This window comes from Plecotus auritus (assembly GCF_963455305.1).
Source record: "Plecotus auritus genome assembly, chromosome: 9".
NCBI classification, from domain to species: domain Eukaryota; kingdom Metazoa; phylum Chordata; class Mammalia; order Chiroptera; family Vespertilionidae; genus Plecotus; species Plecotus auritus.
The window spans coordinates 68,376,685-68,403,876 of record NC_137783.1 but is presented as its reverse complement, the minus strand read 5'-3'; the positions used below and the strand labels follow the sequence as shown (position 1 = coordinate 68,403,876).

At 60.3% G+C, this 27,192-nt stretch overlaps 1 protein-coding gene across 1 annotated transcript; it reads right to left on the bottom strand.

Moving 5' to 3' along the window:
• Positions 1-154: 154 nt before the first annotated feature.
• Positions 155-26,378, bottom strand: TRIM29 (tripartite motif containing 29; the record flags this gene model as incomplete). Its single annotated transcript, XM_080641340.1, has 9 exons — positions 155-217; positions 2,834-2,910; positions 6,068-6,169; positions 8,196-8,288; positions 10,904-11,005; positions 13,461-13,659; positions 15,190-15,423; positions 16,144-16,239; positions 25,578-26,378. The coding sequence occupies 9 exons, from the start codon at positions 26,376-26,378 to the stop codon at positions 155-157; spliced, it is 1,767 nt and encodes a 588-aa protein (XP_080497466.1).
• Positions 26,379-27,192: the final 814 nt, after the last annotated feature.

The window sequence follows — 27,192 nt, the reverse complement described above, 5'->3', positions numbered from 1 at the left end:
GGCCAATGGGAAAGGTGGGGTTGGCCAGGACGGCGATGGGGGTCAGGCAGAGGGCTGGGGACGGCAGGCACAGGACCGGCTTTCCTGCAGCCCCGAGGACAGTAGCAAGAGCAGCAAGGTCAGCGGGAGGGGGGTGCCTCGTTCCCTCTGGAGCTCACGGGGCCTCGTTGGAGCCAATCCCATTGCCTTTGTTGACGTAGAATGGCCGGTGGTGAGACTGCGGGAACAAGAGTAGTTAGGGGTGCGGATGGCGGGATCCCACTAGCCAGACCCACCCCACCCTAACCCCCCGGGAAGCAACAGTGGTCTGAACCCCAACAATTCTACGAGCTGTGGCCTAACCTGCAAGCTCGATCTATCCTGTGATCAGGATTGGGCCCCCATGTTACAGAGTTTCCAGGCTCAAATCCTAATTAGAGTTCATTTCCCACCATTGGTTGGTGAGCTTGAACCTCAGCCCCTCATCCAATTCCCTCCATGGCCCAGGGCCTCCCAGCATTGCAGCTCTCGCTCTACAGGGCTCTCTACTCGGCAGAGCCACACAGCACTGCTCACACTTGTGGGATTGCCACAGCCACCCAATTACCTGGTTACTGCTCTCATACCCACGTTACAGATGAACAAACCGAGGCGCAGAGAGGCTAAGCAATTTGCCACAGGTCACTCAGCTGGTAAGTAGAGGAGCCGGAACGGCAGGCCCAGTAATCTGGGTCCGCGTCCATTCACCATCCCCACCCATTTCTTCAAACCACTTCTGGGTCTCGAGGGCTTTGGGTGTTCGCTGCTCCCTTTGCCTGAATCTCCTGACAAAAGCGTTGGAGAGGCCTGCGCCCGCCCCAGCCCAGCAGGGACCACGGCCAGTCTCAGCCTCCTCTTTCATCCTGCTGCTCCTCGGGACTCAGGAAGCCTCTCAGGACAGAGCCAGTGATGCCGCCGCTTGTTGGCACCGCTCCTGCCAGGTCTGTGTGACATTCAGTAGCGACTTCACAGAATCAGCGCTCCCCTTGCTTCCTAGGCCTCTGGCAAGCACTGTGGCCTCGTCCCTGAGCTGGTCAGAGGTGGAGCCCAGCAGCACCCCCGGACCCTGACCCAGGAGACACCAGGCGCCTCCAGCCCTGCCCTTGGCCTTGCCCGCTTAGACCCTATATTTCCTAGGACTCCTTGCTGGGCCCAGTCCCCAGCAGGCCTGGGGCCTGGGGAATGCGGGGCTGAGACCTCAGCTCATGCCTCAGGGACCCCACCTACAGGCAAGGCACACAGCCACTTAGCCACAGCGTCTGGACCAGGTCTCTGGTCCCCACGTGCCCACTAGACCCCAAGCCTTCAATACAGCAAAGGGAATGGCCTGGCCATGGCTGCACCTTGCTTTCAGGGAGGCGGGTCAGTAAGATGGGCCGCAGGTCAGTGTGAAAAGGCTAAAAGGCTAATTCTAATGTAACCCTGGTATTTGGGGGGCTAGCAATCTGAATCTGTGCCAGCAAGCCCAGTGTACGTCCTTGATAACCTATAATTAAGTCACTGCCTCTTTCCCAGAAACTGATCTTGTAAGACCTGTTACCTAAATACAGAGGCCATAAACGATGAACAGTGCACAGCCTTAGGGGAGGGGGGGTTTATTAGCTCTGGCACCAGGCCAGACCATTAGATATGGTCTCAAGACCCCCAACACCTGGGCCCTTTTTTGCAAAGCCCGAGAAAGGACTGGAAGCATAATCCATATTTGCCGGACAAAGACACTGGAAAGATATAAAAGAGAAGCCCCTGCATGTTACTTTGCTCAGACTTGGGAAGTTATTCTTCTGAGTCTGCTGGCGTAATAAACTGTGTAACTCCTTTTCTCTAAAGCGTTGCTTGGTTTTTCTCCGGTCTTCTGCAACAAGTGAGCAGTGCTGTCTTTTAGGCCCCAAGTGGTGGGCGGGCAGAGACACAGAGCCCAGGGCACCTGAGCAGGGTGTGCTCCCGGCACCCCGGTCCCTCTATGGGTCACAGTCACAGCCTGTGAGGGTTGGAAGAGCTATGAAACCATCCCAGCCGTCTGACTCATGTTATAGATGGGGAAACTAAGGCACCGAGGAAAAATGGCTCCCATGAGGTCACATGGCAAGTTGGTGAGAGGCCTGGAGCCAGCCCCCAGGCCGCCCAGCCCCCTGGCATAGAATCACCTGCCTCTTCTCCCAGCTGTGGGCGCGGCTGCAGGCACCAGGGCCCGGCCAGCATCTCGAGATGGCCATGAGCCCCCTCCCTGGGCAGCGGGCTGACCCTTGCAGGGCCGGGCCTGGCCTCCAAGGGAGAAGCCTGTGGAGACCATGGCACAGCGTCTGAAGGCAGCCCTGATTGCTGAGGTCTGTGCAGGGCCTGGCATGTCAGCTACCGAAACCTAAACACATCTGTTCCTAAGTTTGCAGACACGGCCTCCACACTCCCACCGCCTCCCCTATGCTGTCCCGAGCACAGGGGGCTCCTTGCCGGGTGCCTGTCCCAGGCTGAGCATGTCACCCTCCCAGAGCTGGCAGCGGAGCCGTCATTTAGCAAGCACAGGTGCCCAGCAGCCATCTGCCAAATCACAGCCCAGGATGCACGTTTTACAGATGAGAAAACGGAGGCTCAGAAAGTCCCTGCTGACTTATGTCCCCTGCCTGTGAGCTCTGGATTCCTACTGCCCTTTGCTGTGTGCAGATCCTCAGGCCACTGCTGCCTCCTCCCACCCATGGCCCGGAGATAACACCGTCCCCCCACAGGCCCCGGGCAAGTGACGAGCTGTCACTGGGGAGCCCCATTTAGCGCCCCATCTGGCCATGGCCTGGGCAGACTCTCTGCACGGCTCCTCACTCACCAGCAAAGTCTGCTTGCCAGATTTCCAAGTCTGGGGCTGGACCTTGGGGCTCTGGCTCCGCATGAGGGAGGGGTAGCCTGGGGAGACAGAAGCTGTGGTCAGAGGAGGCCCTGCGCGCAGGGAGCCCCCAGGGCGAGGACCCATCTCCAAAGTGACTGCCAAGCTCCATCCAGCCCGTTACCAAGGAGAGCCACCCCCAAGGAGGTGTGCAGCCCCTGGGGGTCCCACTGGGGAAACCTGGGAAGCTGGCCAAAGGGAGAGGGCTCAACACAGACAGAAAGAGGAGGAGCAGGCCAGATGGTCTGGGCCAGGCAGCAGGGGAGTGTCCCCCAATCTAGGTCAGGGTCACTCCACTCTGGAAATTTCCTCCCCCTCCCCCGAACCGCCCCCACCCCCGTCTTGAAGCCTCACCCCCTCCCAGAGCCCAGGAAAGCCTCTTCATAGAACAGCCTGCCAGGCTCCGCCAGGAGGCCCCCCACCCCGTGCTGCATGGATGTGCCCTCCCTGACCGGCCCACTTGGCGGCTCCGCGCTGGGACTCTGCGTGTCTCCCTGAGCCCCGCCCCATCTCTGTGAGCCCCGCCGTTGCCCAGAGCCGCAGCGAACAAGCAGCGAACAAGCGAACCCAGGTTTGCTGGACACCAGCCCCACACTCGGGCTCTGCTGCCCCTCCTGCGTCGAAGCAGGAGGACGGGCCCAGGAGGGGCAGCTATCACCCTGTGCCTGTGGTCCAGGGTTGAGCCCAGGCCGGGGCCTGCAGCAGGGGTCCTAGGGGTCCCCTGTGAGTCTGGGAGAGCTGTGGCCACAGGACTGGGAGAGGCCCTCAGTGCCAGCCAGGCTAGACCCTCTGGGGCAGGAGCGGAGCCCGGGAAAAGCCTGAAAGCAGAGGCACTCGGGAAATCAGCAGGCCCTGCCCTGGCCGGTGCTCAGCAGGTCAGAGCCTCGTCCTGTGCACCAAAGGGTTACGGGTTTGATTCCTCGTTGGGGCACATGCCTAGGTTGCAGGTTCTACCCCTGGTCAGGGCATGTGTGGCAGGCAACTGATCAATGTTTCTCTCACACTGACGGTTCTCTTTCTTGCTCTCTTTCCCCTTCTCTCTAAAAATCAATAAACATATCTTTGCGTGATGTTTATAGTGTGGGACTCATGAAGTCAAACAAGTAAAAAAGAAAGAAAGCCTGGCCAGCGTGGCTCAGGGGTTGAGCATTCACCTATGAACCAGGAGGTCACGGTTAGATTCCCCGTCAGGGCACATGCCCGGGTTGCCAGCTCAATCCCCAGTGTGGGGTGTGCAGGAGGCAGCTGATCAGTATTCTCATTATTGATGTTTCTCTCTCTCCCTCTCCCTTCCTCTCTGAAATCAATAAAAAATACAAAACATTAAAAATTAAAAAAAAAATCAACAGGTTTGTCCCTGGCGAGGGCCACGGAGAGCCCTTAGGGACAAAAGCTGGTCAGACCCAGAAGCCAGCAGCAACGGCAGGGTGCCAGCCGCTGCCCTTCCCTGTGGGCACTGGGCGAGGGGGCAGAGACAAGCAGAGAACCCCGGCTCTGCCTGCACCTGGGCGGGCTGGCCTTGGAAAGAGGGTCCCGCTGACCCTGAACGGGAGCCGAGAGAGTCCCACTTCTTTGTGTCCAGGAAGAAAACCCCACACCAGCTGGGAGAGGGGGGTGGGGGCCACAGGAGGAGTGGGGCAGCCAGGGTGACAGTGGGCATCCACCCTCTCCCGGAGGAGGGACCAGGACGTAGAAGTGGCGAGAGCCCACAAGCTGCCACTGTCCTGTGTGGGAGAGAAAGGGACGGGGATGGACAGGTATCAGGATTAATTTTAAACAGCTCATTGGTGTCCAACGGCCTGGAAAACTCTGTGGTGGCCTGTCCCAAGGTGGGGAAGTGGTAGGGGGGCCTCCCAGGGCCTGCTGGGAGAGAGAGGCGTTAGCAGCGCAGGGCGGTTCGCGGAGGGGGAGGGGGCTGCCTTCCCACAGCTGGGCTCAGCCCTGCCCGTGCTGGGAGCGTGCTCTCTGCCTCCTGAGCTGCTGCAGCAGGCACGGGCGGGGCTGGTCCTGGGGGGGGTCTCCTTGCTGCACACGGCCCTGCCTCCCTCCAGGGCCCTTCCTAGGGAGCTGGTGAGCTGATCTGTGGAGGTGACCGCAGGTGTCCCAGCTAATCCTGGAGGACATGGTGCATGGGAGGGGGGATCGCCTAAGGCCAGGCCAACCGGAGGCTCTGCGGGCAGGTGAGGACGCAGGGGAGCAGGCAACCCCACCTCACACTTGCCGGGCGTCCTTTGACTGGGCCTGACCGCAGAGCAGGGAGGGATCCGTTGAGGGATCCGTTAGAAGCCAGACAGGCCACGGGGACCCCGTTCCCTAGCTCCTGCCGGCAGGGACCCTCTTCACCTGGCTGATCGTTCCAAGCCTCTGCCCTGGGCACAGGCTGGGTCCCAGCCGGGAAGAGGGGGCGGAGGATGAAGCCACTTTCAGAGGCCGCTGCCTGGGTGTCTGCCTGCCCTGCGAGCCCTGCCCCTGCCCCGGACCCCTCTGCCTCCCCCTCATCCGCCATCCTGTCTTTCAGGCCAGGCATCTTCAGTGCCAGAACACAGGCGGGCTCCCTGCACCATGGCTCACCAAGCCTGGACATCTCCAAAGAGACGTGAGGGCCTGGGCCCCACTGTGAGGGGTTTGGCGTGAGCCTCCCCTCAAAGTGACCCACCTCCAGGGACCAGAGGGCTGACTATTCAGCCATGTAGAGCCCGGGAGTGGATCGGAAGTGGAGGCTCTGGAGGTCCTCGCGCCCACTTTCCCCAAAGCAGCTCGAGGGCTTTGGCTCTGCGGACCAGTGACAAGTGCCACCTGGCCACAGGGTTCAGCTCACCCAGCGGGGAGACGGGGTGAGCACAGGGAAGGGAGCTCTCTGCAGTGGGGAGACTTGGGGCTCAGCCCCCAAGCACCTGGAGATGTGGGGAGGAGGGGATGTAGAGGGTGTGGCCTGGCCCTGGCGCCCACAGGGGACAGTGCGATTCAATAGTACCAAGAACGCTGCCGCTGCCGGGTCAGCTGCGCTGGCACTGGGAAGGGAGCGTGGCTCCCGGCTCCCAGCCCAGGGCTCGGGCCCTGGGAGGTGGCCCTGGAAGGCGAGGTGGCCCTGGGAGGCGAGGGCCTGACAAGTGAGGAGCAGGGCCAGGTGCAGGGCTGCAGGTGCAGGGGAGGTAGGGAGCAGGGCCCAGAGCTCACCTTTCAGGGAAAAGGAGGAGCTGCCTGGGACCCCGGGCAGGGGCAGGTCCTCGGGGCTCTGCACGGTGGAGGAGTACTCCCAGACTCGCGACGTGTAGTTACCTGCGAGGCAAAGGAAAGGATCAGGCCACAGCGGTTGGCCAGAGGCCAGAGGCAGGGGGGTCAGAGCCAGGACAAGGACATTCCTGGGACTGACCAGTCCTCACCGAGTCTCAAGCCAGGAGGAGGCTGGGCCCACTCACCTCCTGCTAATCAAAGCTGTCCTTCAGAACTAGGAAGTGCTGCGCCCTGCCCTCCCCGCAGACCCACGGCCATCCGATGAAGGTTCAAAGCCCACACTGCACGGCCCACCTCTCCCCACAGCCTCCACCTCCTAGCTCCCCCTCGTGCCCTCTCCATTGCTCATCATCCCACCGCTGCACTCAGAGTTCCTCTCACACCGCAGGCTCCCTCCTGCCCTGGCTTTTTGCACAGACCAGGCCTGGGGTATTTCCCATGCACCCCCACTCTCAGAAAATCCATGTGTTGGTCTTCAGTGTCAGCTTCCACGTCACCTCTGTGTGAGCTCAGTCACGACCCTTCACCACGCGCCTGCCTCTGCGGTGCAGGTGTGTGTTCAGCTGTCTGTCTCCCCGCTGGGCTCCGAGGGCAGCATGCACCCGTGCTCAGCACAGAGCCTGGCCCCAAAAGGGGGTCCTTGGATGGCTGACAGATGAATGAGTGAGCAAATGAACAAATAAATGCAAACTCGGGCTAAACGTTAGAGACAGAGCAGCTGCTACACCTCCTGGCACTCTGCTCACCAGGTGGGGCAGCTGACATGTGTCCATTTGCAAGCATGTCCCTGTGGCCTGGAGGGAAGGAGGCAGCAGGCAGGGGGCGGGGGCGGCATACAGGACAGTGGGGGTCCTCAGGGCCCCTCTGGAAAAGGACCCTCCTCTGACCCCTCCCGTCCAGCCGCAGGGTCCCAGTCCTGAGATCTCCCACCGTTGCCTGAAGGGGGGTCTGGGGCTCAGCAGTCAGAGGGCTGATTGTCCACCTGCTGCAGGTGAGCCCTGCCCACAGGGTCCCCAGGAAGTCTCTTCAGCCTGGACCTCAGCCAGCACTTCTGCCCAAGGCTCTCAGGCCCCATGGGCCTGGCCCTGTCATTCCCTCATTCATTTGTTCCTTCTCTCTCTCTCTCTTTCTCTCTCTCCCTCTCTCTCTCTTTACCAACAAGTGTCTCCTGAGTCCCTTCAGGCCAGAGGTGGCAGCTGTGACGGACAGACCCAGCTTGGCCCTCACAGTCTGCCATGCACGTGATGGTGCAATGGGAGTCCAGTCCTGGACATGAGGCCGGGGTGCTGCCCCGTCCAGGGGGGTCCTTCCTCCAGATCTCCAGGACTTCGTTTTCTCTGAAGAGGCCCCAGACTGGCCTCTGCAGACTGGCTCAGTGCCAGGGGGGCTGGGAGCTGGCTCAGTCTCCCCCACTCCCTCTGCACGGGGCTGGGCAGCACCAGGGGCCCCGGGAGGGGCCAGGCCCCCAGCTGGGCTCCCCAAGCCCACCGCCTGCCCTCGGTGTGAGGTCCACTGCAGCACCCGGCAGAGGCTGGGCACCTGGCTGTCCCTGGGAGGCCAGGGCTCTGTTCCCATCTCATCTCTCCTGGGCCGAAGGGCATGTCACCCTCCCCTCTCATGGCAGGGCACCTCCCTGACGCCCGGGGCGGGCCAACGCCTCACCATGCCACCCTGCCACTTATGGCAACAGAAGTCTGGCTTCACTGCCGTTGGCTTTGCAAGGTGTAAGCACGCAAATCTGCAAGGTCCCTTCTGCCCTGACACATGCTGAGGGGCGTCCCCAAATCCACCCAGGCCCCAGTTCCCCTGCTTGTCCCCAAGCAGAAGGTCCCCGGACTCAGGGCTCCCTGCTCCCTGCAGCCTGAGTCAATGTCTCACTCTTGCACACACAGGCACACTAGCCCTTTACACTCAGCAGGACCCTTCCATCCACCTCTGAGCTCACAATCCCTCCAAATCTTCCCCTTCACCTAGGATTGGGAAGCCCAGCCCATGGCCCTCCCCCTCTCGCCCTGAGCCCCGCCCACCTCACCATGAGCCCCGCCCACCTTGCCCTGAGCCCCACCTCTACCTTTGGTGCCATAGAGATTATTGAAGTTCTTCTGGTTGATGTCCTTGGAGAGGCGGCTGGGGGACACGGGCTGGTACGATGTCCTGGCCCCGCCTGGGAAACAAAGGGGAAGGGCTGTCATCGCAGAAGGTGGGCTGGCTTACTCGGGGCCGGTGCCCAGGACCTGAAGGCCCAGTGCCTGTCCCAAGGCCCAGATGCCACTACGACAGCTCACTGGGGTCTGGAGTAAGGTGACCATTTCATTTACCCCCAAGTCCCAATCGGGACACGTTCTATTCATGCCAAGAGCACCAGGTGTGGCTTGGACAGCCCTGGACACAGATGCATCTGGTCACCTGCTCGAGACTGAGGGTCACCAGAGGCTGGAGAGGCCAACATGCCACCCTGAGCCAGTCCCCTGTGGCTGCAACCCCCCGCAGCTGGGACATGGGGCTCCTGTGAGGACGGGTGGCCACGGGGACCGTGAGGCACTGGATGGAGGCCCTGGGCCCTGAAGGGCTGATGAGCCCATGGACATGGCAGGTGCTTCCCCGGGAGAGGGTCCTCTGCCCCTTCCCCCCCTCCCTCCCCCACACACCATCCCAGTGTGGCCTCTGACATCAGTCTTGAGAGTGTGGCAGACTGGGATACACCCCCCTTTATAGACGAGAAAACACACTCCTGCACTAGCTGGCATGGCTCGGGGGTTGAGTGTCGGCCTATGAACCAGGAGGTCATGGTTCAATTCCCGGTCAGGGCACATGCCTGCGTTGTGGGCTCCATCCCCAGTGTGGGGCGTGCAGGAGGCAGCCGATCAGTGATTCTCTCATCATTGATGTTAATCTCTCTCTCCCTTCCTCTCAGAAATCAATAAAATATAGTTTTTTTTAAAAAAGAAAGCACACTCAGGTCCTTCTGTGGGACCCTCCCTCCACAGAGCCAGCCCCATCCGGTCCCAGCCCCTGCCCAGCACCTGCTGGTCCTTCCTCCGACCCTCCCACCTGCAGTGCTCATACCTCTCCCCAGGGCCCTCGGCCCTCACGCCAGGCCCTCTGCACTGAGCCTGCTGCCTCTTGCTGGGCCCTGGAGACCAACCCTCCTGGGAGCCTGACTGACCAGCCCCACTGCCCGGAGCCCCAGACTCCAGCAGGCGGCCCTCCAGGGGCCTCGCTTCCTGAGTCTCTGACCTCCTTGGCCTTCGCTGGTCTCTGCCTCCAGCCCAGGAGCCCCCAGAGGGCACATCCCCTCCTGTTCCAGGGCAGGCGGGGCCGGGGCACGGGGGTCAGGGAGCCCCGTGTCTCCCCTGCAGATGCTCAGCCTCACGCACAGGGCCGAGAGGCGCCCTCCTGGCTTCCTCTCTTCTCAGACAGGGACAGAGGGGCAGTGACTGTCAGGCTCTCAGGGGACACAGTGGGGTGCTCTGCCCTCCCTCCCCATCACTGCCCTCCTCCTCACAGCCTGTGGGGGAGCTTCCCTCCCCACCATTGTCCACAGAATGGGGGGCAGAGCAGGGGCAACTCGGGGCTTGATGCCCAGCAGGGTCTGGCCCAGAGGCCTGGGGAACGAGGAGAGAGGGCCTGGTGGGGAGCTGGGATCTCACAGAACTGCGTCCAAAGGGCAGCACTGGGGGATGGGGGGAGGGCAGGACTCGCCGTCCATACCAGGACTGTGGGGGTGGGGTCAGGTGCTGCCGCCTTGCCAGGCCCTCCACCTGAAGTCCAGGTGCTGTTTTCTCATTGGGTGGGGCAGCTACTCCGAACTGAGCTCATCCCTCCCACCCCTGCACCCCACCCACTGTGTGTCCCAGGGGTGAGTCAGTGCAGGACTGAGGCCTCCTCCACGCATCCTTTCTACCTCTCCCCACATGTATTCTCCCCCCATAAGTGCCTGCACACCCTCCCCACACATGCATGCACACCTTCCCCACACATGGCTGCACACCTTCCCCACACATGCCTGCACTCTTTCCCCACACATGTCTGCACCCCTCCCCCACACATGCCTGCACCCCTTCCATGCCTGCACACCTTCCCCCACACATGCCTGCACACCCTCCCCACATATGCATGCACACCTTCCCCACACATGGCTGCACACCTTCACCACACATGCCTGCACTCTTTCCCCACACATGTCTGCACCCCTCCCCCACACATGCCTGCACCCCTTCCATGCCTGCACACCTTCCCCCACACATGCCTACACACAGTCCCCACACATGCCTATACACACTCCCCACACATGCCTGTACACCCTCCCCCACACATGCCTGCACACCCTCCACCTGAGGCTGGCGGGCCACACCCACCTTACGTAATGGGCATTGTTGTGGTGCTAAAGAATGCGACAGGCTCCCACAGGGCAAGGACAGGCAGGCACTGGTCTGCACCCCATCCCACAGGGCCCGGGGAAGGCTGGGGGCCCACAGAGGGAGGGAGAGCAGCCCTGTCTCCATGCCCTGAGGAGCAGGACGATGCAGAAACCGAGGCAGAAGCCAGACCCAGCGTGGCCGGGCAGGGGGAGGAGTAGGAAGGAAGGGTGGCGGATAGAGGCGAGGGAAGGTGGGAACCCCTGGGTCATGAGGAGGGAAGCCCCTGAGAAGCAGGGTGCCAGGTCATAGGTCATCCAAACAGGAGGCACATGCTGTAATAGTCCCAGGCGAACAGGACAGTGCCCTCACCCACCCAGGGCACCTGGCGAGTCTTTCCACGAAGCAGCGGGCACCTTACCCTTGGGCATGAGGTACATGGAATATCTCTTCATGGTGTCGGGTGCGCTCCAGTCGCTGGCGTAGCTGCTAGTGTAGTTGCTCATGTAGCGATGGTCACCCCCTGGGAGGAAGAAGCCAGGGCGGTCAGCGGAGGGGCTGAGGGGAGTAGCTGCCCCTGGGGCACCCCCTCGCCGAGGCAGTGCCCCACCACCGCTGTTTCCAGAGAGCCGGGGCTCCCCAGCCTCAGAGAAGGTAACACCAGCCGCATCCCCTCTGCTTCGGGGTCCCGGGGCTGCAGGGGGCCTCTGCCCGCCCTGCACAGACCTGGGAGCTGTGTGCACAGACCTGCATCTGCCAGTCGCTGCCGACTCCCCTCCCCATCTGACAGGCACGCAGCCCCAGCCCAGGTCGTGGGTGAGGAGCCTGGGCTCAGGAAGTCACTTGCCCAATGTGGCTGGGCCAGTGAGGACCCAGGGGTGAGCCCAGCCCCCCACTGCTGCTGCATCCCTTGGGGCGGGCTGATGCCCTGGCTGGTCCCAGGCTGGGCTTGACAGAGTGTGCAGAGGAGTGAGCTCTCAGAATGGGCATGACTCCTCCCCCGCCCCGCCCCACCCCTCACTCCTCAAAACCCAAAGTGTGGCTCCCTGCTGCCTCCCAGCCCTTCTTCTCACTCCCTCTCCTCATTCCTTCCCTCTCCTATGTTCCCCTGCCCTGCCTGCGCCTCCCTCCATGCCGGGCAAGAGGAGGGAAGAGTGGCTCATCCCTCATTCTGCACCTGTCCCTGTGCCCAGCAGCCCTGACATCCATGACAACCCTTGGGTGTGGCTCAGCCCTTCCTGTCCTTCCCCAGCCCAGGATGAAGACGGCTGGTGCCGCAGCCCACAGGCCTCTGATGGCAGAATGAGACCCTGGCCTGTGGGCGGCCGGCCTCAGGGTGGGAGGATGGTCACTAGGGTCTCCCTGCTTCCCACAGCCAAACACATTCCCAGCAACATTGTGGCCACAACAAGAACCAACACGGAGGCCAGGGCCCTGGGCGCAGGTGTGGGCTGCTGACGTCAGAGGCACCATCTCTGCTCCCGGGAGCCGCCACCCTCCACACTTGCACGGAGGCCGTGGCCTACACAACCATGACCCAGAAATGGCCAGTGGTGGGGGCAGGCCACCTGGGCCCGTCGGGCCATCCTCACGGGTCTGGCCAGCCCTCACCTCCCCGAGGTGGGCGCCCAGGGGCTGTGGCCACCACACGCTCCCGCCCTCCGCGTGGCGCCAGCAGCCCCATGGACAGGATGAGATGGGAGAGGGTTGCAGAGCATGAGAGCTGCCGGTGCCTGCTGAGCGGGTGCCTGAAAAGCTGCTCCTCAGAGCCTCGGCCCTGGTCCGGGAGATGGGCTACAGCTGCCGAGAGCTCAGATGCTGGCGTGGAGAGCGGGTGGGGCCCTCCGTCTGCTAGCCTCACCCCTGGCGTCATCGCCATCGTCATTAGCACGAGGGTTTCAGGAGCCGAGTGCCGCTGAAGCCAAGTGCTCATCTCACTGCCATGGCTGACCAGTCCTCAGAGACACTGTGTGATGCCACCACCCAGACATGCAGGGGCCCCGATGGGTCTGGAACTTCTGCACCCCAAAACGGCACACACTGCGTCTGCCTGCCTCCTCGGGTGTCTGGGGCCAGAAGCTGTTAGTCAGGCGGTGTCACCAGCCTGGGCCGGCCCAGGACTAGGCGGGGCTCTGGGGAAAGTGCCCAGGCGTTGGGCCCTAAAGGGACAGATGTGGCTGGGACGGGGGTTGGCGGGGGGAAACCTCAGCAGGGTAGGTCCCAGGGTTGGAGGCTTTCCGTGAGGCTCTTCAGTGGCCTCTGTGGGTGGAGCATGATTCAGAAGAGACGCTGCCTTCAGGGGAGCTGGTGAGTCACCAGGACAGGCCGTGTCCTACTGGCCCCGCCTGGCCCCCCAGGCCCGGCCCAGCCTCTGAGCTCAGAGGATTCAGCACAGGTGACGGGCAAGATCTCTCTCCAGCCCAGGTGCAGTTCTAGGCCCACATCCCGAGGTCTGCAAAGCCCTTACAAGTGGCAACACAGCCCGGCCAGCGTGGCTCAGGGGTTGAGCATGGACTTATGAACCAGGAGGTCACGGTTTGATTCCAGTCAGGGCTCATGCCTGGGTTGTGGGTTTGATCCCCAGTGAGGGATATGCAGGAGGCAGCTGATCCATGATTCCCTCTCATCATTGATCAATAAAATATTTTAAAAAAAGAAGTGGCAGCGTCCACCCAGCTGCTAGACTGGGCCTGGCATCAGACGCAGTCCCTGAGCCTGATGGGCGACCACAGAAGAGAGACATGTGGGCGCTGGCTGCCCGGCTGCCCCTGCCCCTGCCCCGAGGCCCCTTGCAGAGGCTGCCTACCTTTGACAGCAAGTTCAATGGGGGCTGCACTCCCGGAACCCTAGTACCAATACCACAGGTGCGATGGTGGCTGGGGACAATAAGGGCCCGTCCGTGGGTGCCAGCCCGCACAGGCAGCCAGGACTGACCGGGAGGAACCCGCCCACGGCCACGGCCGCCTGCGAGGACCTACCGTTCTCCACGTGGCTCCTTTCGATGAAGCTGCGGCTCAGGTCAGCCTTGCACACCTTCTCCACGTGGCGCATGCACACGTTCAGCAGGTCGTCCCGGCAGTTGCCCAGCGCCTGACCCAGGCCCTCCCCCTCCAGCAGCACACGGTAGCTGGGCAGGGGCGGGGGCAGGGAGTAATTGCTCATCAACGAGCCAAATTCCTGCAAGGCGGAAAGCGGCCCTTAGTCTGGGTAGGGGGTTGTCTTGGAACCTTCTGCAGGGGCTGTCACAGGGCAGTTGGCAGTCTCCACACTGGAGCCAGAAGTGCTGGGCTAGACCCAGCTCTGCTGTTAACTAGCCCATTTCTCTCCGTAAAATGGAAGTGTTTGGCCCTGGCCTGTTTGGTTCAGTGGGTAGAGCGTCGGCCTGTGGATGGAAGAGTCCTAGATTTGATTCCAGTCAAGGGCACGTGCCTGGGTTGTGAGTTCCGGTTGGGGCACATGAAGGAGGCAACAATGGATGTGTCTCTCTCACATCGATGTTTCTCTCTGTCTCTCCCTCTTCCTTCCACTCTCTCTAAAAATCGATGGAAAAATATCCTCGGGTGAGGATTAAAACATTTTTAATGAAATGAAATGAAATGAATGAAATGAAATGAAATATGAAAGAGTTTGACTAAAACCCACGGGATGCCAATGCCCTGACAGCACGGCGGCCAGCCATGGGACCCCTTGGCTCCCACCGCCACACTGTGCGCCACGCCTGTCCCGTGGGGTTAGGCTGCGGCACCCTGTGCAGGCACGGGGGTGAGAGCCCTAAAAAAGGCGAAATTCCTAGAGCGTCTGTGCCAGTCAGGGCAGCACCTCCATCCAGGCCGCTTGGTCCTACCGCCTCACCTTTGAACTCCTCCTCTCCCTCCCCTCTCACCGGAGAACCCCTTTACTTTCCAAATCCTAAGGGGCCTGCAAGAGCTGGCTAAGTCCCACCTCCTCCACACGCCGCCTCAGCTCCCTCCACCTGTGTACCCCTCCCAGGGCCTCCGAGACCCCCCTCCTGAACCACATGGTCTAGCAGTGACTTCCACACGCATATAGGTTGCTCTCCGATTGTCTGGATGCAGCTACTTGGGGACCAAAACCATAATCCCTAGTGAGAGGACTAGGCAGGCAGGAGCATCCAAAGCCCTGCAGCAAACAGGAGGACAAATGGATGACTAGACCAACAGCCAAGATCAAGGACAACAGCCCTAGCTGGTGTGGCTCAGTGGATAGAGCATCGCCTGCGGACTGAAGGTCCTGGGTTTGATTCCGGTCAAGGGCACATGCCCGAGTTGTGGGCACGATCCCCAGTAGGGGGTGTGCAGGAGGCAGCCGATCCATGATTCTCTCTCATCATTGATGTTTCTACCTCTCCCTTCCTCTCTGAAATCAATAAAAAATATAATAAAAAATTTAAAAAAAGATCCAGGACAACAAATATGCAACGCCTCTCGGCTACAGTCCCACAGCCCGAGCAGGCGTCACTGACCATCATAGACTGCTTCCTGCTGCAGTGGGAGCACTGCTCGAGGGGCCAGGTGGCACTGGGTGCCATCCTTGGATTAGGCAGTGAAATGGTTTGGGTAGAAGAATTAAGGGGGAGATGGGCTGGGGCGTGGATGGATGAGTGATGGATGCATGGAAGGTGGGCCATAGTGAGTGCCTAGAAGGTGGGGGGTGGCCAGGGGGCGGGTGGGGAGGGCTGCCCATCACCTGCAGGAAGAGCACCGAGTCGCTGATGCTGTGCAGCTGCTCCCGGGTCTGCTTGTCTTCCCGCAGCACCTGGGCCCGCTGGTCCAGGGCGTCCACAATCACCTTCACCTGGCCTACGGCGTCCTGCTCCCGCTGTTCCAGCGCCGCCCTCACCTCCTCCTTCTGCTTCTCCAGGTCCCGCACCAGCTCCCGGAAGCTCTGCTCCAAGATGGCCTTCTCATTGGTGGTGAAACTCTGGGTGCGGAGCGAGGGCACAAGGAAGGAGGGTGTCAGTCACTGGGGCGTTCCTGGCTACAGCGAACCTTTAGATTTCCAGCACAGAGTCGGGTCTTTCCCACCCAGAGAGCCTGGTGGGCCAAGAAGCTCACTCGAGGCATCACGGAGAAAGGCCAGCTCTGATGGAGGTGGCCAGGTGTTTACAGCCCGCCATTCCTTATCCACCGGGGGCCCCACCGCCACCATCACTCCTCCCCGGCCCCGCTGGGCAACGCTGTGGGCCCAAGAGTGCCCGTGAGTCAGGCTGTGCTCCCTGGAACCTCAACCAGGACCCAACACCACCAGGAAGTGAACTGATGGATGCGTATGTGGCCGGGCCACGAGTCAGATGTGGTTTGCAATTACTCAGACCATGGCACACGCACACCTAACCTCCTGGCACAGGGAGTGAGCAATGGCAAGCCTTTGGCAGCTGGTGGCCTGCGCAGACAATGGGGACATTGGAAGGTGGTGGTTCTAGAGTCTGTCTGTCCTGGAATGATGTCACGTGAGTGTCGGGTGATAGGTAGGATCCCATTTGTACCTCTGGCCCCGAATGAGACGAGGAATTGGCAAGAACGCCAAAGCGAGTGGGAGAACCGGGAGAAAACCAGTGTGGGGGTCAACGTGGGCCTGAGACCTCCAGCAGGAGGCCCGCCTCTGCCCGGGAATGGGGAGGGCAGCAGGGGGCGGGCTCACCTTGATGCGGTCCTTCTCCTTCTGCCACTTGTCTGCTTCGTCCTCGAGCTCGATGATCTTGAGCTGCAGCTGCTCCTTCTGCAGGGACAGCTCTGTCTGCAGGGGAGGGCCGGGTGGGAGGAGACGTCAGGGGGCGGTGGGAGAAGTGGGGAGTGGGCCCACCCAGGGAGCAAACTCGACAGGCTCACTCATCCATCCAGTCCTTCGTTCAGCAAACCTGCATCCAGACCTCACGTAGGCCAGGCATCGGGCCAGTGGCCAAGGATCCAAAAACACTCTCTCCAAAAACCCGGATCTCTGGGCCGGGCACCCCAGCCATGTCTTCACAGGGCTAACCCTCCGCAAGGTCCTCCACCCAAAGTGAGCAGGAGGGAGGCCCATGTATGGGGTCCCACTCCTTCCAGTGGGCCTGGGGCCATAGGAAGAGGGAGGAGAGCTACGGGGAGGCGGGGACCCAGCTCAGGCCAGGGAGTGTCCGGGGCACAGCAGGTGGCACATTCCCAGGGCCTGACCTGGGCCTGCGCTGCGAGCTGGAGCCAGACCCGCTGCTGGTGGGGACACTGGCGGGCAGGCACAGCTGTAACCTGCTCACCGACAAGGGGATGGTCTGCCTGTGGACAAGATAGAAACTTGATTCTGGGCAGGAAAAGGCTTGTGCGTGAGGCAGTGATGGGTGGATGGAGGGGAGCAGGAGAGGTTCCAGGGGCCCCTGATCAGGGGGGAGAACAAGGCTGTTGAGATGGGGTGGGTTTGGAAGAGGATGTATGAGGACTGTGCTGGGACATGAGCTCTCCTATCCATACGTCCCTTCCCTTTGGAAAAAAGATCTCGCTTTGGAAAGCAGCTACAACGGAGGCAGAAGGGGAGGCTGGCAGCTCAGGCCGGTCCCAGGTCCCATTTCGCTGAGCCAAGAGGCAGCTGCCTGGCTGCCGGGCTTCCCAGGGGTGCTCTCAAGGCCCTCCCGCTCCGCTCGGGTGGTAGGCAGGTGGTCCCCACCCAACAGGAGAAGGCACAGGCACCTGGGAACCTGGGGTGCACCAGGTCCCTCCCCCGCCCCCCTGGGCGTTACATGCAGAGCGCCCCCCCCCCCCCCTCCGCTTCTGCAGCATCTCCCTGAGGAACATGAAGTAGCCACAATGGCCAGGAATGTGTCTCCATCGCTGGAGTCTGAGCAGCCGCCACAGACTTCCACACACCACGCCTGGAGGCTCCCCTCACCGCAGGCAGTGCTGCGGGAACCACTGCAGACACGGGGGGGGGGGGGGGGGGGGGAGGAGGGCGGGGGGGCGAGGTGGAGAGAGCTGGGGGGGGGGCATCTGGAAAGTGTGCCCTGAGGGCTGGGCTTCCCAGCTGAGACTCTAGTTCAACCTTGGGCAAACTACGGCCCGCGGGCCAGATCTGGCTGTTCTATCCGGTTCTCTTGCTCTCCTCTCCGCTCCTTTACTTTGAATTTATATTAGTTCACACAAACACTCCATCCATGCTTTTGTTCCAGCCCTCCGGTCCAGTTTAAGAACCCATTGTGGCCCTCGAGTCAAAAAGTTTGCCCATCCCTGCTCTAGTTCCTCTCAGGAGACCCGGCAGGGTGGCAGGAGGCGAGTAAGAGAAGGTGAGGGCGGGGTTTGGCCTGGGCTCTGGAGGAAGGCTGGGGAGAAGCCACTGCCACAGACTCGGGCAGGAAGACAGCGTGCAGGAGTGACCTCACATCGGCCCACAGCGGGCCAGAGGCCGGGCCCGTGGACGGCAGCTCAGCCCTCACGCTCGCAGGGGTGGAGCCCGGCCAAGCCCTGGCCTGGAGGCCCATGGAGTCTGGGCCTGGTAGGCAGATGGCGCTGGGAGGAAGAGACCACGAGGTTGGACAGTGGGCCTGTCCCAGGCAGCTTTTCCATCCCTGGAGAATTCCTGTCTGTCCCAGGCTGAAGGAGCAGGCAGAGGCCTGCCCCACGGCTGCTGGGCGTCGTCGCTGGCTCAGGAATGGAGGAGCTGGCCTTGAGTTTCTCCTCCCCTCCACCCCACACAAGGTCTGGCAGACAGGAGAGCAGAGAATAAAAGTGTGTGCAGGGTTCACTCCCACCTCAGGCCTGGGGCATCCAGGATGGATCCGCCCAGAGCACAGGACTGGGCATCCAAAGGCTTAACTCCAGGTACTGTCACCTTCAGGCAGGGGGCCTTCACAGCTCCCCTGTGCACACACCTCACCTTTCATGGAGGTGGGAAGGGGGCTGCCTCCAGGGAGCTGTGAGATTCCCTGGGACCAGGAAAGGGACGCTCTCAGCAGGTGCCTGGCACGGGGCACCTTCCCCGGACAGTGTGCCAGGCAGGCCAGCAGGGCACCGTGAACGAGGGCAGTGGGCAGGTGGGCAGGTGAAATCGGGGAGCATGGCCTGGGTGGGTGCACATCAGCAGGTGTGATGTGGACACTGTCCGGGCACAGAGCGAAGTGTGCACAGAAAGGCCGGGGAGGCCAGCACTTTAGAGCAGCGGTCGCCAACCTTTCGGACCTCACGGACCTCCGTGGCCCACGGACCACTGGTTGGCGACCGCTGCTTTAGATTAAAGATGCAAAATAGATCACGGAGGTTTGGAAGACACGGGGGACACCAGAATGGAGGTGGGAAAAGGGGGTGAGTGGGAGACGATTTGACCAGAGAAGGCGGAGGCCAGAGGAGCCCAGTGTCTGGAGGGAGCAGTGGTGCAGGGCCTCGGGGACGAGGAGCAGACGAGGCTGTGTCGAGGCCTGCGGGCGCGACAAGGACAGCATGGACTCACTGGCCAAGAGCAGGAAGAAGGCCCTGACCACAGAGGAAGAGGGTCCGATGAGGTTAAGAAAATGTTTAAACAAGCCAGGCCACACGGCCCGAGTGGCTCAGGAGTGGAGCGTCGACCTACCAACCAGGAGGTCAGGGTTTGATTCCCCATCAGGGCACATGCCTGGGCTGCAGGTTCGATCCCAGCGTGGGGCATGCAGGAGGCAGCCGATCCATGATTGTCTCTCCTCACTGATGTTTCTCTTTCTCCCTCTCCCTTCCGCTCTGAAATCAATAAAAAACTATTTAAAAAAAAAATAAAAAAGCCTAGGCCAAGGGCAAGGGAGTCAGCCCCTGGGAGCCCATCCTGTTCCGAGGGAGAGTAGGACTGTGGGGCTCGCTGAGGTGTGGAGGGGTGTTCGCCAGCTCCAGGGAGGAAAGGGATGGCTGGCCTTGAACCATGAGAGGGTAGAGACAGGAGTGGAGATGCGCTGCCCGCAGCCGTGGGTGGGAGAGTCGGCTGGGCAGAGGCCAATCTCATTTCTCTGGGACACTAGGAAGCTGTACACCAAGCATGTCAAACTCACGGCCCGCGGGCCGCATGCGACCCACAGTGAATGTTTTTGTGGCCCAGCCAATATAATGGTATGAATAAAAATTTCATAACTTAAGTTTTACAATATCCTGTTATACATAATTATTATTATTTTTCTTTTTAAAAAATATGGAATGCTTCATGAATTTGCATGTCATCCTTGCACAGGGGCCATGCTAATCTTCTCTGTATCGTTCCAATTTTAGCATATGTGCTGCCGAAGCGAGCACTATACATAATTATTAATAATGAACTACAATGTTCGCTAATGACTGATGACTATAATCGTGTTGCATTCATTTCCCTTATGTGCCTTACGCGCAGGCGCACCATTTCTCTCCACTAACACTAGCAGTGAATATTTTAGCAGCCGATGGCCACGTCATTAGTCTTGGACTGACTTGTTTGGTGTGTGCAACAGGAAATATTTTGCTTTCGGAGAACAAGAAAAATAGGTTTATTTGCTTTACTCTTATTAATTTGTGCAGTTATTCAGTGTCTGGTAAGTTCATGTTCAAGAAAAAAATATTAATTTCACTAAAACGTTCTATTATTTTATGTGAACGATGACTCATTTATTTTAGCCCTTTGTATTCAGCATGTCTCTATCGAAATAAACCCACATTTCTATGAAAATTGAAGCTTTTGTTTGTTTACGGCCACATACACTTACACCTTGTTTATTGGGCCTGTGTTGGCCTTTGAGTCTGACACACTTGCTGTCCCCTGTATGCGGCTCCCGCAGCACATCCGGCAGGACCAGACCCGCCGAACACAGTGGCTCTCGGAAGGGAACCTGGACCAGAGGCTGTGCTGCTAGAATGGCCCCTTCTCAGCTCTGGGGTGAAGAGTTTGGGTGAGACCCTAGAGGTGTACTCAGCCTCTGTGTACCCCTTGTCAACACCCCTGCCGGGAAAGGTGGGATAGATAGAACACTGGGACACCGGAGCTCCAGGGGCCCTGGGCTCTCCAGCAACATGAGGGGAGAAGGGGCACTAATTGTATCACTGAGCACCTACTATGTGCCAGGCATTTCTCCTCTCATCTGCAAACCCCTTGCGGAGGTGCGGGTTTTAAAGATGCAGAAACCATGCATGTTTAAAAATGGCAGGTGAGAAATACAGTCACTGATGATTACGTGCTGTCTTAACACGGACACTTGACCTATTAACAATCTGCTAGGTTACAGTGGCTTAGTTCTTGAGATCTAACTGTGTTGTTTTTTTAAAATTATTGTCTTCTAAATGTTTGGAAGCTATTTTGTTCAAGTACTTAATGTAGTTTGGCTCAAGTACTTTTACAATTTAAATGAATATTTTAGCATTAAATGGAAGAAATGGCTCTGGTTTACCTGAGAAGAATGGCAGCATGACTTGGTGTAGACTTAGAAGAATACATGTTGTGAATATCTTATAAGGTGGAATGGTCATTGAAATATCAAGGACTTGAGTAATTGTATTTCCTGAATAAATGTATGTTTATGAATTTTCTAACTTAAAAAAAAAATAAACAAAGATGCAGAAACCAAGGCCTGGAAAGCTGGCCAAGCTCGCCTGAGCCCTCACAGCTGGAAAGTGGTGAGACCAGGAGGCAGCAACACTCGGATTCTGTGGTGCGGCCGCCTGGCCTCTGGGCTGTCCCTGTGTCTTCCAGGACATCCCTCCCTCTCGAGCTGCTTCAGCTCACAGGCTTTCCCACCGCGCAGGGGCAGGTTGGTGATTCTACCCCTTCCTCTTGGTGCCCCCCCACACCCTCCTTATTGCCCTTGGGCCCCAGCTCTCTCCCTTGGAAGGTGATGGGGCCTCAGCTCCCCGAATTCCCCTCCCTCCTGACTTCCTCCTACTCCCCATTCCATCCTCTTCACCTGCCCTGGCCTGTCCCAAAATGCCTCCTTTGTTCCTGCTTCCACACTCGCCTGGTTGCCTCTTGCTCTGAGGCCTGGGATTGGCCGTGTAGGGCCGCCCAGCCTCGGGGGAGCAGAGGTTTCCTTGAGAGCAGAAAGCGACTCAGCATGTGCCCCAGCCTGGGGGAGGCCTCCAGCTGCAGACACACCTGGACACGCACCTGGACACTCCCACTGCCCTCGGGGAGGGGCGACTGAGATCAGGCCATGATCTTCCTCTGGCCGAATCAACCACATAGGCCACTGGCTGAGGCATTTGACAAACGAACCAGTTAATTGCCAAATTTGTACTCTCCGACAAGTGGTGATTATCTGGATGACAATCTGAGGTGCTCAAGCTCCCCGTTTCCACTCAGTGCTGACAGCCCACAGTTAGTCTGTTTGGCGGGGCTCCCCTTCCTCTGCTTCCTCAGGTGTCAGGCAGGGGAGGGTCTAAGACGGGTGGGAGAACATCACCAGGCGGCGCCACAGCTGTGGCCCTCGGGGAAGTCATCCCACTTTCCGGGCCTCGGTTTCCTCCTGGTAACATTGAACTAGATCTGGGATTCCCAACCCGGCAGCACATTAGCAAAGATCCCAGGCTCTGAGCCCTTGACCCAGGACCTAGAGGGGACACCCTGGGCATCTGTGTCCTAACAATTCATCAGGCCATCGGGTCAGAGGTCGACTGTTGGAAGCCACTAGACTCAGGGAGTCCAAGGAGAGCCTGCAAGTGGGGGAGACGGGACAACCTGGGCTGCGGCCCCACTAAGGGCTGAGCCAGCGCTGCCTCTCCCCGGGATGTGATGAACTTCAGGTAAGTCTCTGACATCTTTGAATCTCCCTTCCTTCCTTCCTTCCTTCCTTCCTTCCTTCCTTCCTTCCTTCCTTCCTTCCTTCCTTTCTTTCTTTCTTTCTTTCTTTCCTTCTTTCTTTCTTCCTCACCCAAGAATATTTTTCCCATTGATTTTTAGAGAGAGTGAAAGGGATAGAGGAAGGGAAGGAGGGAGGGAGAAAGAGAAACATTGATGTGAGAGAGACACATCGATTGGTTGCCTCCTGCACACGCCCCAACTGCGCCTGGAATAAAACCCGCCACCTTTTGGTGTGCAGGTTGCCGCTCTACCCACCGAGCTGCACTGGCCATGGCGAGCCTATTTCTTCATCTATAAAGTCAGTGCAGTAGCCCCCCACTGGGTGAGACTGTTGTCAGGGGTAACCACGGAACGCCAGGGCCAGTTTCTGGCACATGGGTGTGTTCCCTGAAGCCTGGTGTGCCTCTTGCCCGTTTGCCCGTCACTCTCCCACCGTCCTGTCTCCAGCATCCCCCTCAGCACCCACAGAGGTCACCCCACCTCCTTTCCTTATCCGCCCGGTCCCAGAGCAGAAGGTCTCTCTCCAGACCTCCAGGAAGTGGTCCCAGGCCTTGGGCTGGCTTCTCTTCCTAAACCCATCCATGTTCTCTCTCCACAGAGCTCTTGCCCGCACCAGCCCAGCGTTCAGGGCTGAGGGGCCATGACTGCCCTGCCCCGCAGCCGGCAGCTTGGCCTCCGTGGGGAGCCGGGCACCGAGGGGAGAGGCAGGGCTCTGAGGTCAGAGGAGCACACATGGGGCCGAACGCCTCCTGGGAGCAGGCAGCCCTTTGCCGGGAGGAGCCGCCCTCACTCAGCAGCAGGAAGGCCTGGGCAGATGGGGGGTGGAGGGGGGAGGAGTGAGGCACAGGGGTGCGTGTGTTCCTTGTCACCTCGTCAGCTGATCCAGCCCGGGGAGCACCGGAGGCCGAGGTGGTAGACACCTGAGGGACCCCTGTGGCATTCAGAGCGAAAGGGACAACGTTCTGACCCTGGGCGCCCCAGAAGGGCCATCATGTTGCCACCGAGTGCCTTGCCCCTGCGCTGCCTCTGCTCGGGTCCTAGGAGGGAGGGAGGGGAGGAGGGAGGGAGATGGACACCCTCAGCTCATGTCACCTGCAGCGAAGCGACGTGTCTGCGATGACCTCACCTGGGCTTTCACCACTAGCCTGTCCGACAGGTCTGGACAGAGCTCCCTGGCAGAGTGTGTGGGCCGGTGTTGGGTCTGATGGGGATGCGTCAGAAAGGTGCCGGATTGATGTGCGTGTTCATTCTGACCCATTAACCCACGCACTCCGCTCGGTGCCCCGGCTGATGCTCCCACAGAGCCAGTCCCAGGCAAGCTGTCTGCTCCCTCCATCCCCGGGTTGGTCTATGCTGCTGGCACCACACACACATACACAGATGCACGCACACAGATGCATGCACACACGCTCACACATGCACACAAACACGCGCGCACACACACAGGCGCGCGCAGGCTGCATGAAGCTCCCACCATCAAAGTCATGTCTGTGGGTCAGACACTCTCCCTGGAGGCCCCGTAGAGCACACCGCTGAGTCCTCCCCTTCAAGGATGTTCTCCTGAGCTGCTCCCAGTGCTGGACAAGAACTCAGGGAGATGGTCCCTCAGACCCTACAGCTGGATGGGTCCCTCTCCCGGGCCTGTCCTCACCGCAGGTGAACTGGGAGGATGTAGCCTGCAATCCCCGTGTACCTGGCCTTCCGTCCGTGGTGACTTGTTCACCTGCAGTTGCTGTCGGGTAGACGCTCCCAGAGGAGCTGCTGTGTGCTCTGCCTCCTGCCTGCGCCTGAGCCTCGGGGACCACTGTGGCCCCTAACCAGCTGGTGCTTCCGGGGAGAGCTGCCCAGGCCCTTCTGTCCTCAGGGCACCTGCGCTTTCCTAGGTGGGGACACCCTTGTTTCAGATGAAGTTGGGCCCAGCCCTACAGATGAGCCAGATGGAGGGCTGCTGCTGGTCACAGACGCGGAAGCCCCGAGACGGCTTTTGGCTCCATTGTCCTCCCTCCTTGTCCCTGAGGCCTTGACGACATTTTCAAGCCCCCCCGGGTTCCAGGAGGGCAACGTGGGAACCAATCCGTCCAGAAACCAAGACCCCGGGCACGAAGGTTAGAGTCACACCCAGGAACAGACCGGGGCGGGCCCTGGAGCCCAGGCAGAGGCACTGCCGTGGCCTGGCTGCTATGGCTGCTGACGATTGCCCCTCATTCTGGGTGATTTCCCAAGTCAGCTCCTGGGGAAGGGGCTCTGTGGCCCCCCACATCTCGGCTGACCAGTAGGAAGGTGGGAGCTAGGCTGGAGTGGGAAAGTGGGGGGAACTGGGAGCACCTCCTTCCTGGGCCGAATGAGGCTTCTGGAGGCATCCAGGTATTTTCCCATCTCCACATGCCCCTCCCTGCCCAGGGAGAGCGCCACCCACAGCTCCTGGTCAGGAGGGCTGGGCATGGCCGTCCACAGGGTCACCGGGGGCTGCAGGGTGAGGCCGAGTCGCCGTGGGAGCACCGGCCCAGCACCCGTGCGGAAGGAGCCTCGGCCGAAGCTGAGCCCTTAAAGCAGGACCTTCTCCAGGTTTCCCAGTCTACACGCCCCTGCTCCTCCCCACAGCAGCACAGGCAGGGCCACATACACGGAATTCATGCAACATACATACCTGCCACACATATAAACACATGCAAACATCCATGTGTGCACATAAACACCCGCATGCCTAGAAACACACACACACATATGTATATACCCTACCCACACACAAATGCCCACCTTACTAATAGTGTCCGCCCACAGGCCTAGACAGGTTCTACACGCACCCACATGCAAAGCACACGGGGCCGGCTGAGAAGGTAAAGGCGGCCAGAGAGGGGGTCAGGCGACTGGCTGGTGGGGGTGGTCAGGTAAAGCGGGAGTCGCTATCCTCTAAATGCAAACTCTAAAGCCAGAGATGAAGGACATTTAAAGGTCAAATTCCCTTTTCACCACTGACCCTTTCCCGGGCCGGCCCTGCTCAGAGCGAATGGAAGACTCTCCCTTAAATAAAAAGGAGGACCGGCCAGCCTGGCACAGAGCAGGCCTGAGAGCCAACTCTCGGGTCTGGCGGGTTGGCCCTGAGCTCTTGGCCCAGGCCCCCATCTTCCCTGAGCCTCTGCCTGCTCCTCCAGGGGAAGGCCTGTCTCCTAAGGCCTGGGGGCTGCTTCTGACCCTCAGCCAGGGCTGTGCTGGGGCAGGAGAGAGTCAGGGACAGAGGAGGCGGCAGCCCCAAAGCTTAGGGCCCCCCCATGTAGGAGAGCAGGCAGCAGACACCTGCGGTGAGGGAGGGCAGCCCGGGGCAGGGGGTGGGTTACCTCCTTCTCGGCCTTGGCCTCCTCCACGGTCACGGTGCTGTGGTTCTTGTGCTCCTGGAACATGCACAGGTAGCAGATGCAGGTCTGGTCCGTCTGGCAGAAGAGCTCCATGGTCTTGCCGTGCAGCGGGCACTTGCGGGCCTCGAAGTCGCTGATGGGCTCCAGTAGCGGGTGGTCGCGGAAGGCGGCGCCCTCCAGGTGCGGCTTGAGGTGCAGCTCACAGAAGGAGGCCTGGCACACCAGGCAGGACTTGACTGCCTTCTGCCTGTTGCCGATGCAGGAGTCGCACAGGACCTCCTCGGCGCTCGGCTTGATGCGTGGCAGGCTGCCCGGGCTCGCCCGGGGGAAGCTGTGCCTCCTGGCGTCCCCGGGCTCCCCGACGGGCAGGGCGGGCTTGTGGGGCTCCGAGAAGATGGACTTGCGCAGCTCCCCCTTCTCGGCGAAGGTGACCGGTGGCTTCTTGGCCGCCCCCAGCTGCAGCCCCGCGTAGGGGGACCGCTTGCCGTCCCCGGAGTCCATGCTGAAGTAGTTGGGGCCCTTGTCGTCCACCGACTCCACGAACTGGATGATGGGCCGCCGCCACTCACTCCCCAGGAACAGGGAGCTCTTCCCCTCCCCTGGCTTTGGGGTGCTGCCTGGGCTCTTGCCCTCAGCCGCCTCCCCACTGTGCCCGTTGGTGGTCTTGGCGTCTTTACCATCCACCCTGGCCCCGTTCTCAGGGCTGCCCGTGGGGCCTGGCAGGCTGTGGGCTTCCCTGGCCTCCGGGCTGGTCCCGTTGCTCCGGGCGGCGTCAGCGTCCATGGCAGGCGCTTGGAGGGTCTGTCTCAGGGTCAGGGGCTGCGGTGGTGGCCTCTCGGGTGGCGTCTCTGGGCAGTGGGACAGGCAGCGGCAGAGCCCAGAGACACACCTTCAGGGAGAGGGAGGAGGCGGAGGAGGGGCGGGCTGGGGCGAGCCATATAGGGCCGCCTCCAGGCAGAGCAGCTCATTACCCAGGCCACACCCTGCACATTCAGACCCACCCTGATTTTTGAAAGAAGTGTTTTTCTTCTCCCCCAGTTTAATTATTTTCTACAGCTCAGCAACCAGTTGGCTGCTTCCTTCTGATGCACCTTTTAAAGGGGAGCCTCTCTGACAGGTGGGCCAGCTTTGCTGAGCTGAGAGGCCCTGGGGGCAGAGGCGAGGTGTCTGCCAAGGCCCACGGGACAGAGGGCTGTGAACTGGGTCACACAAGCCAAACAGCCGTGTGATGTGTGGGCCTGGGTTTCAGAGGGGAGGCTCACTGCCCGCGGCGGTGGGGTTGCTCCTCGTCTTAGGGGAAATTATGGGTGCTAGGGATTTTAGGGTTTGGAATGAAATGGCTACCAATTATTTAACTCCCCTTGCCAACGCCCAGGCACTGTCCTCTGTACATTACAATCCAACATCCCTCTCAATGATCCCACTTAACAGACGAGAAAACAGAAGCTCTAGGATGAGAATGCACTGGCCTACATCAACTGGGAGAACAGGCATTTGAACCCAAGGCCTAGAGATGCTCAGGTCTTTCCTCAGCTCAGTGCCCCAGTGCCGCCTGAGCATCTCCATGCAGGCAGCCTCAGAATGCCGTGGGCCCGGC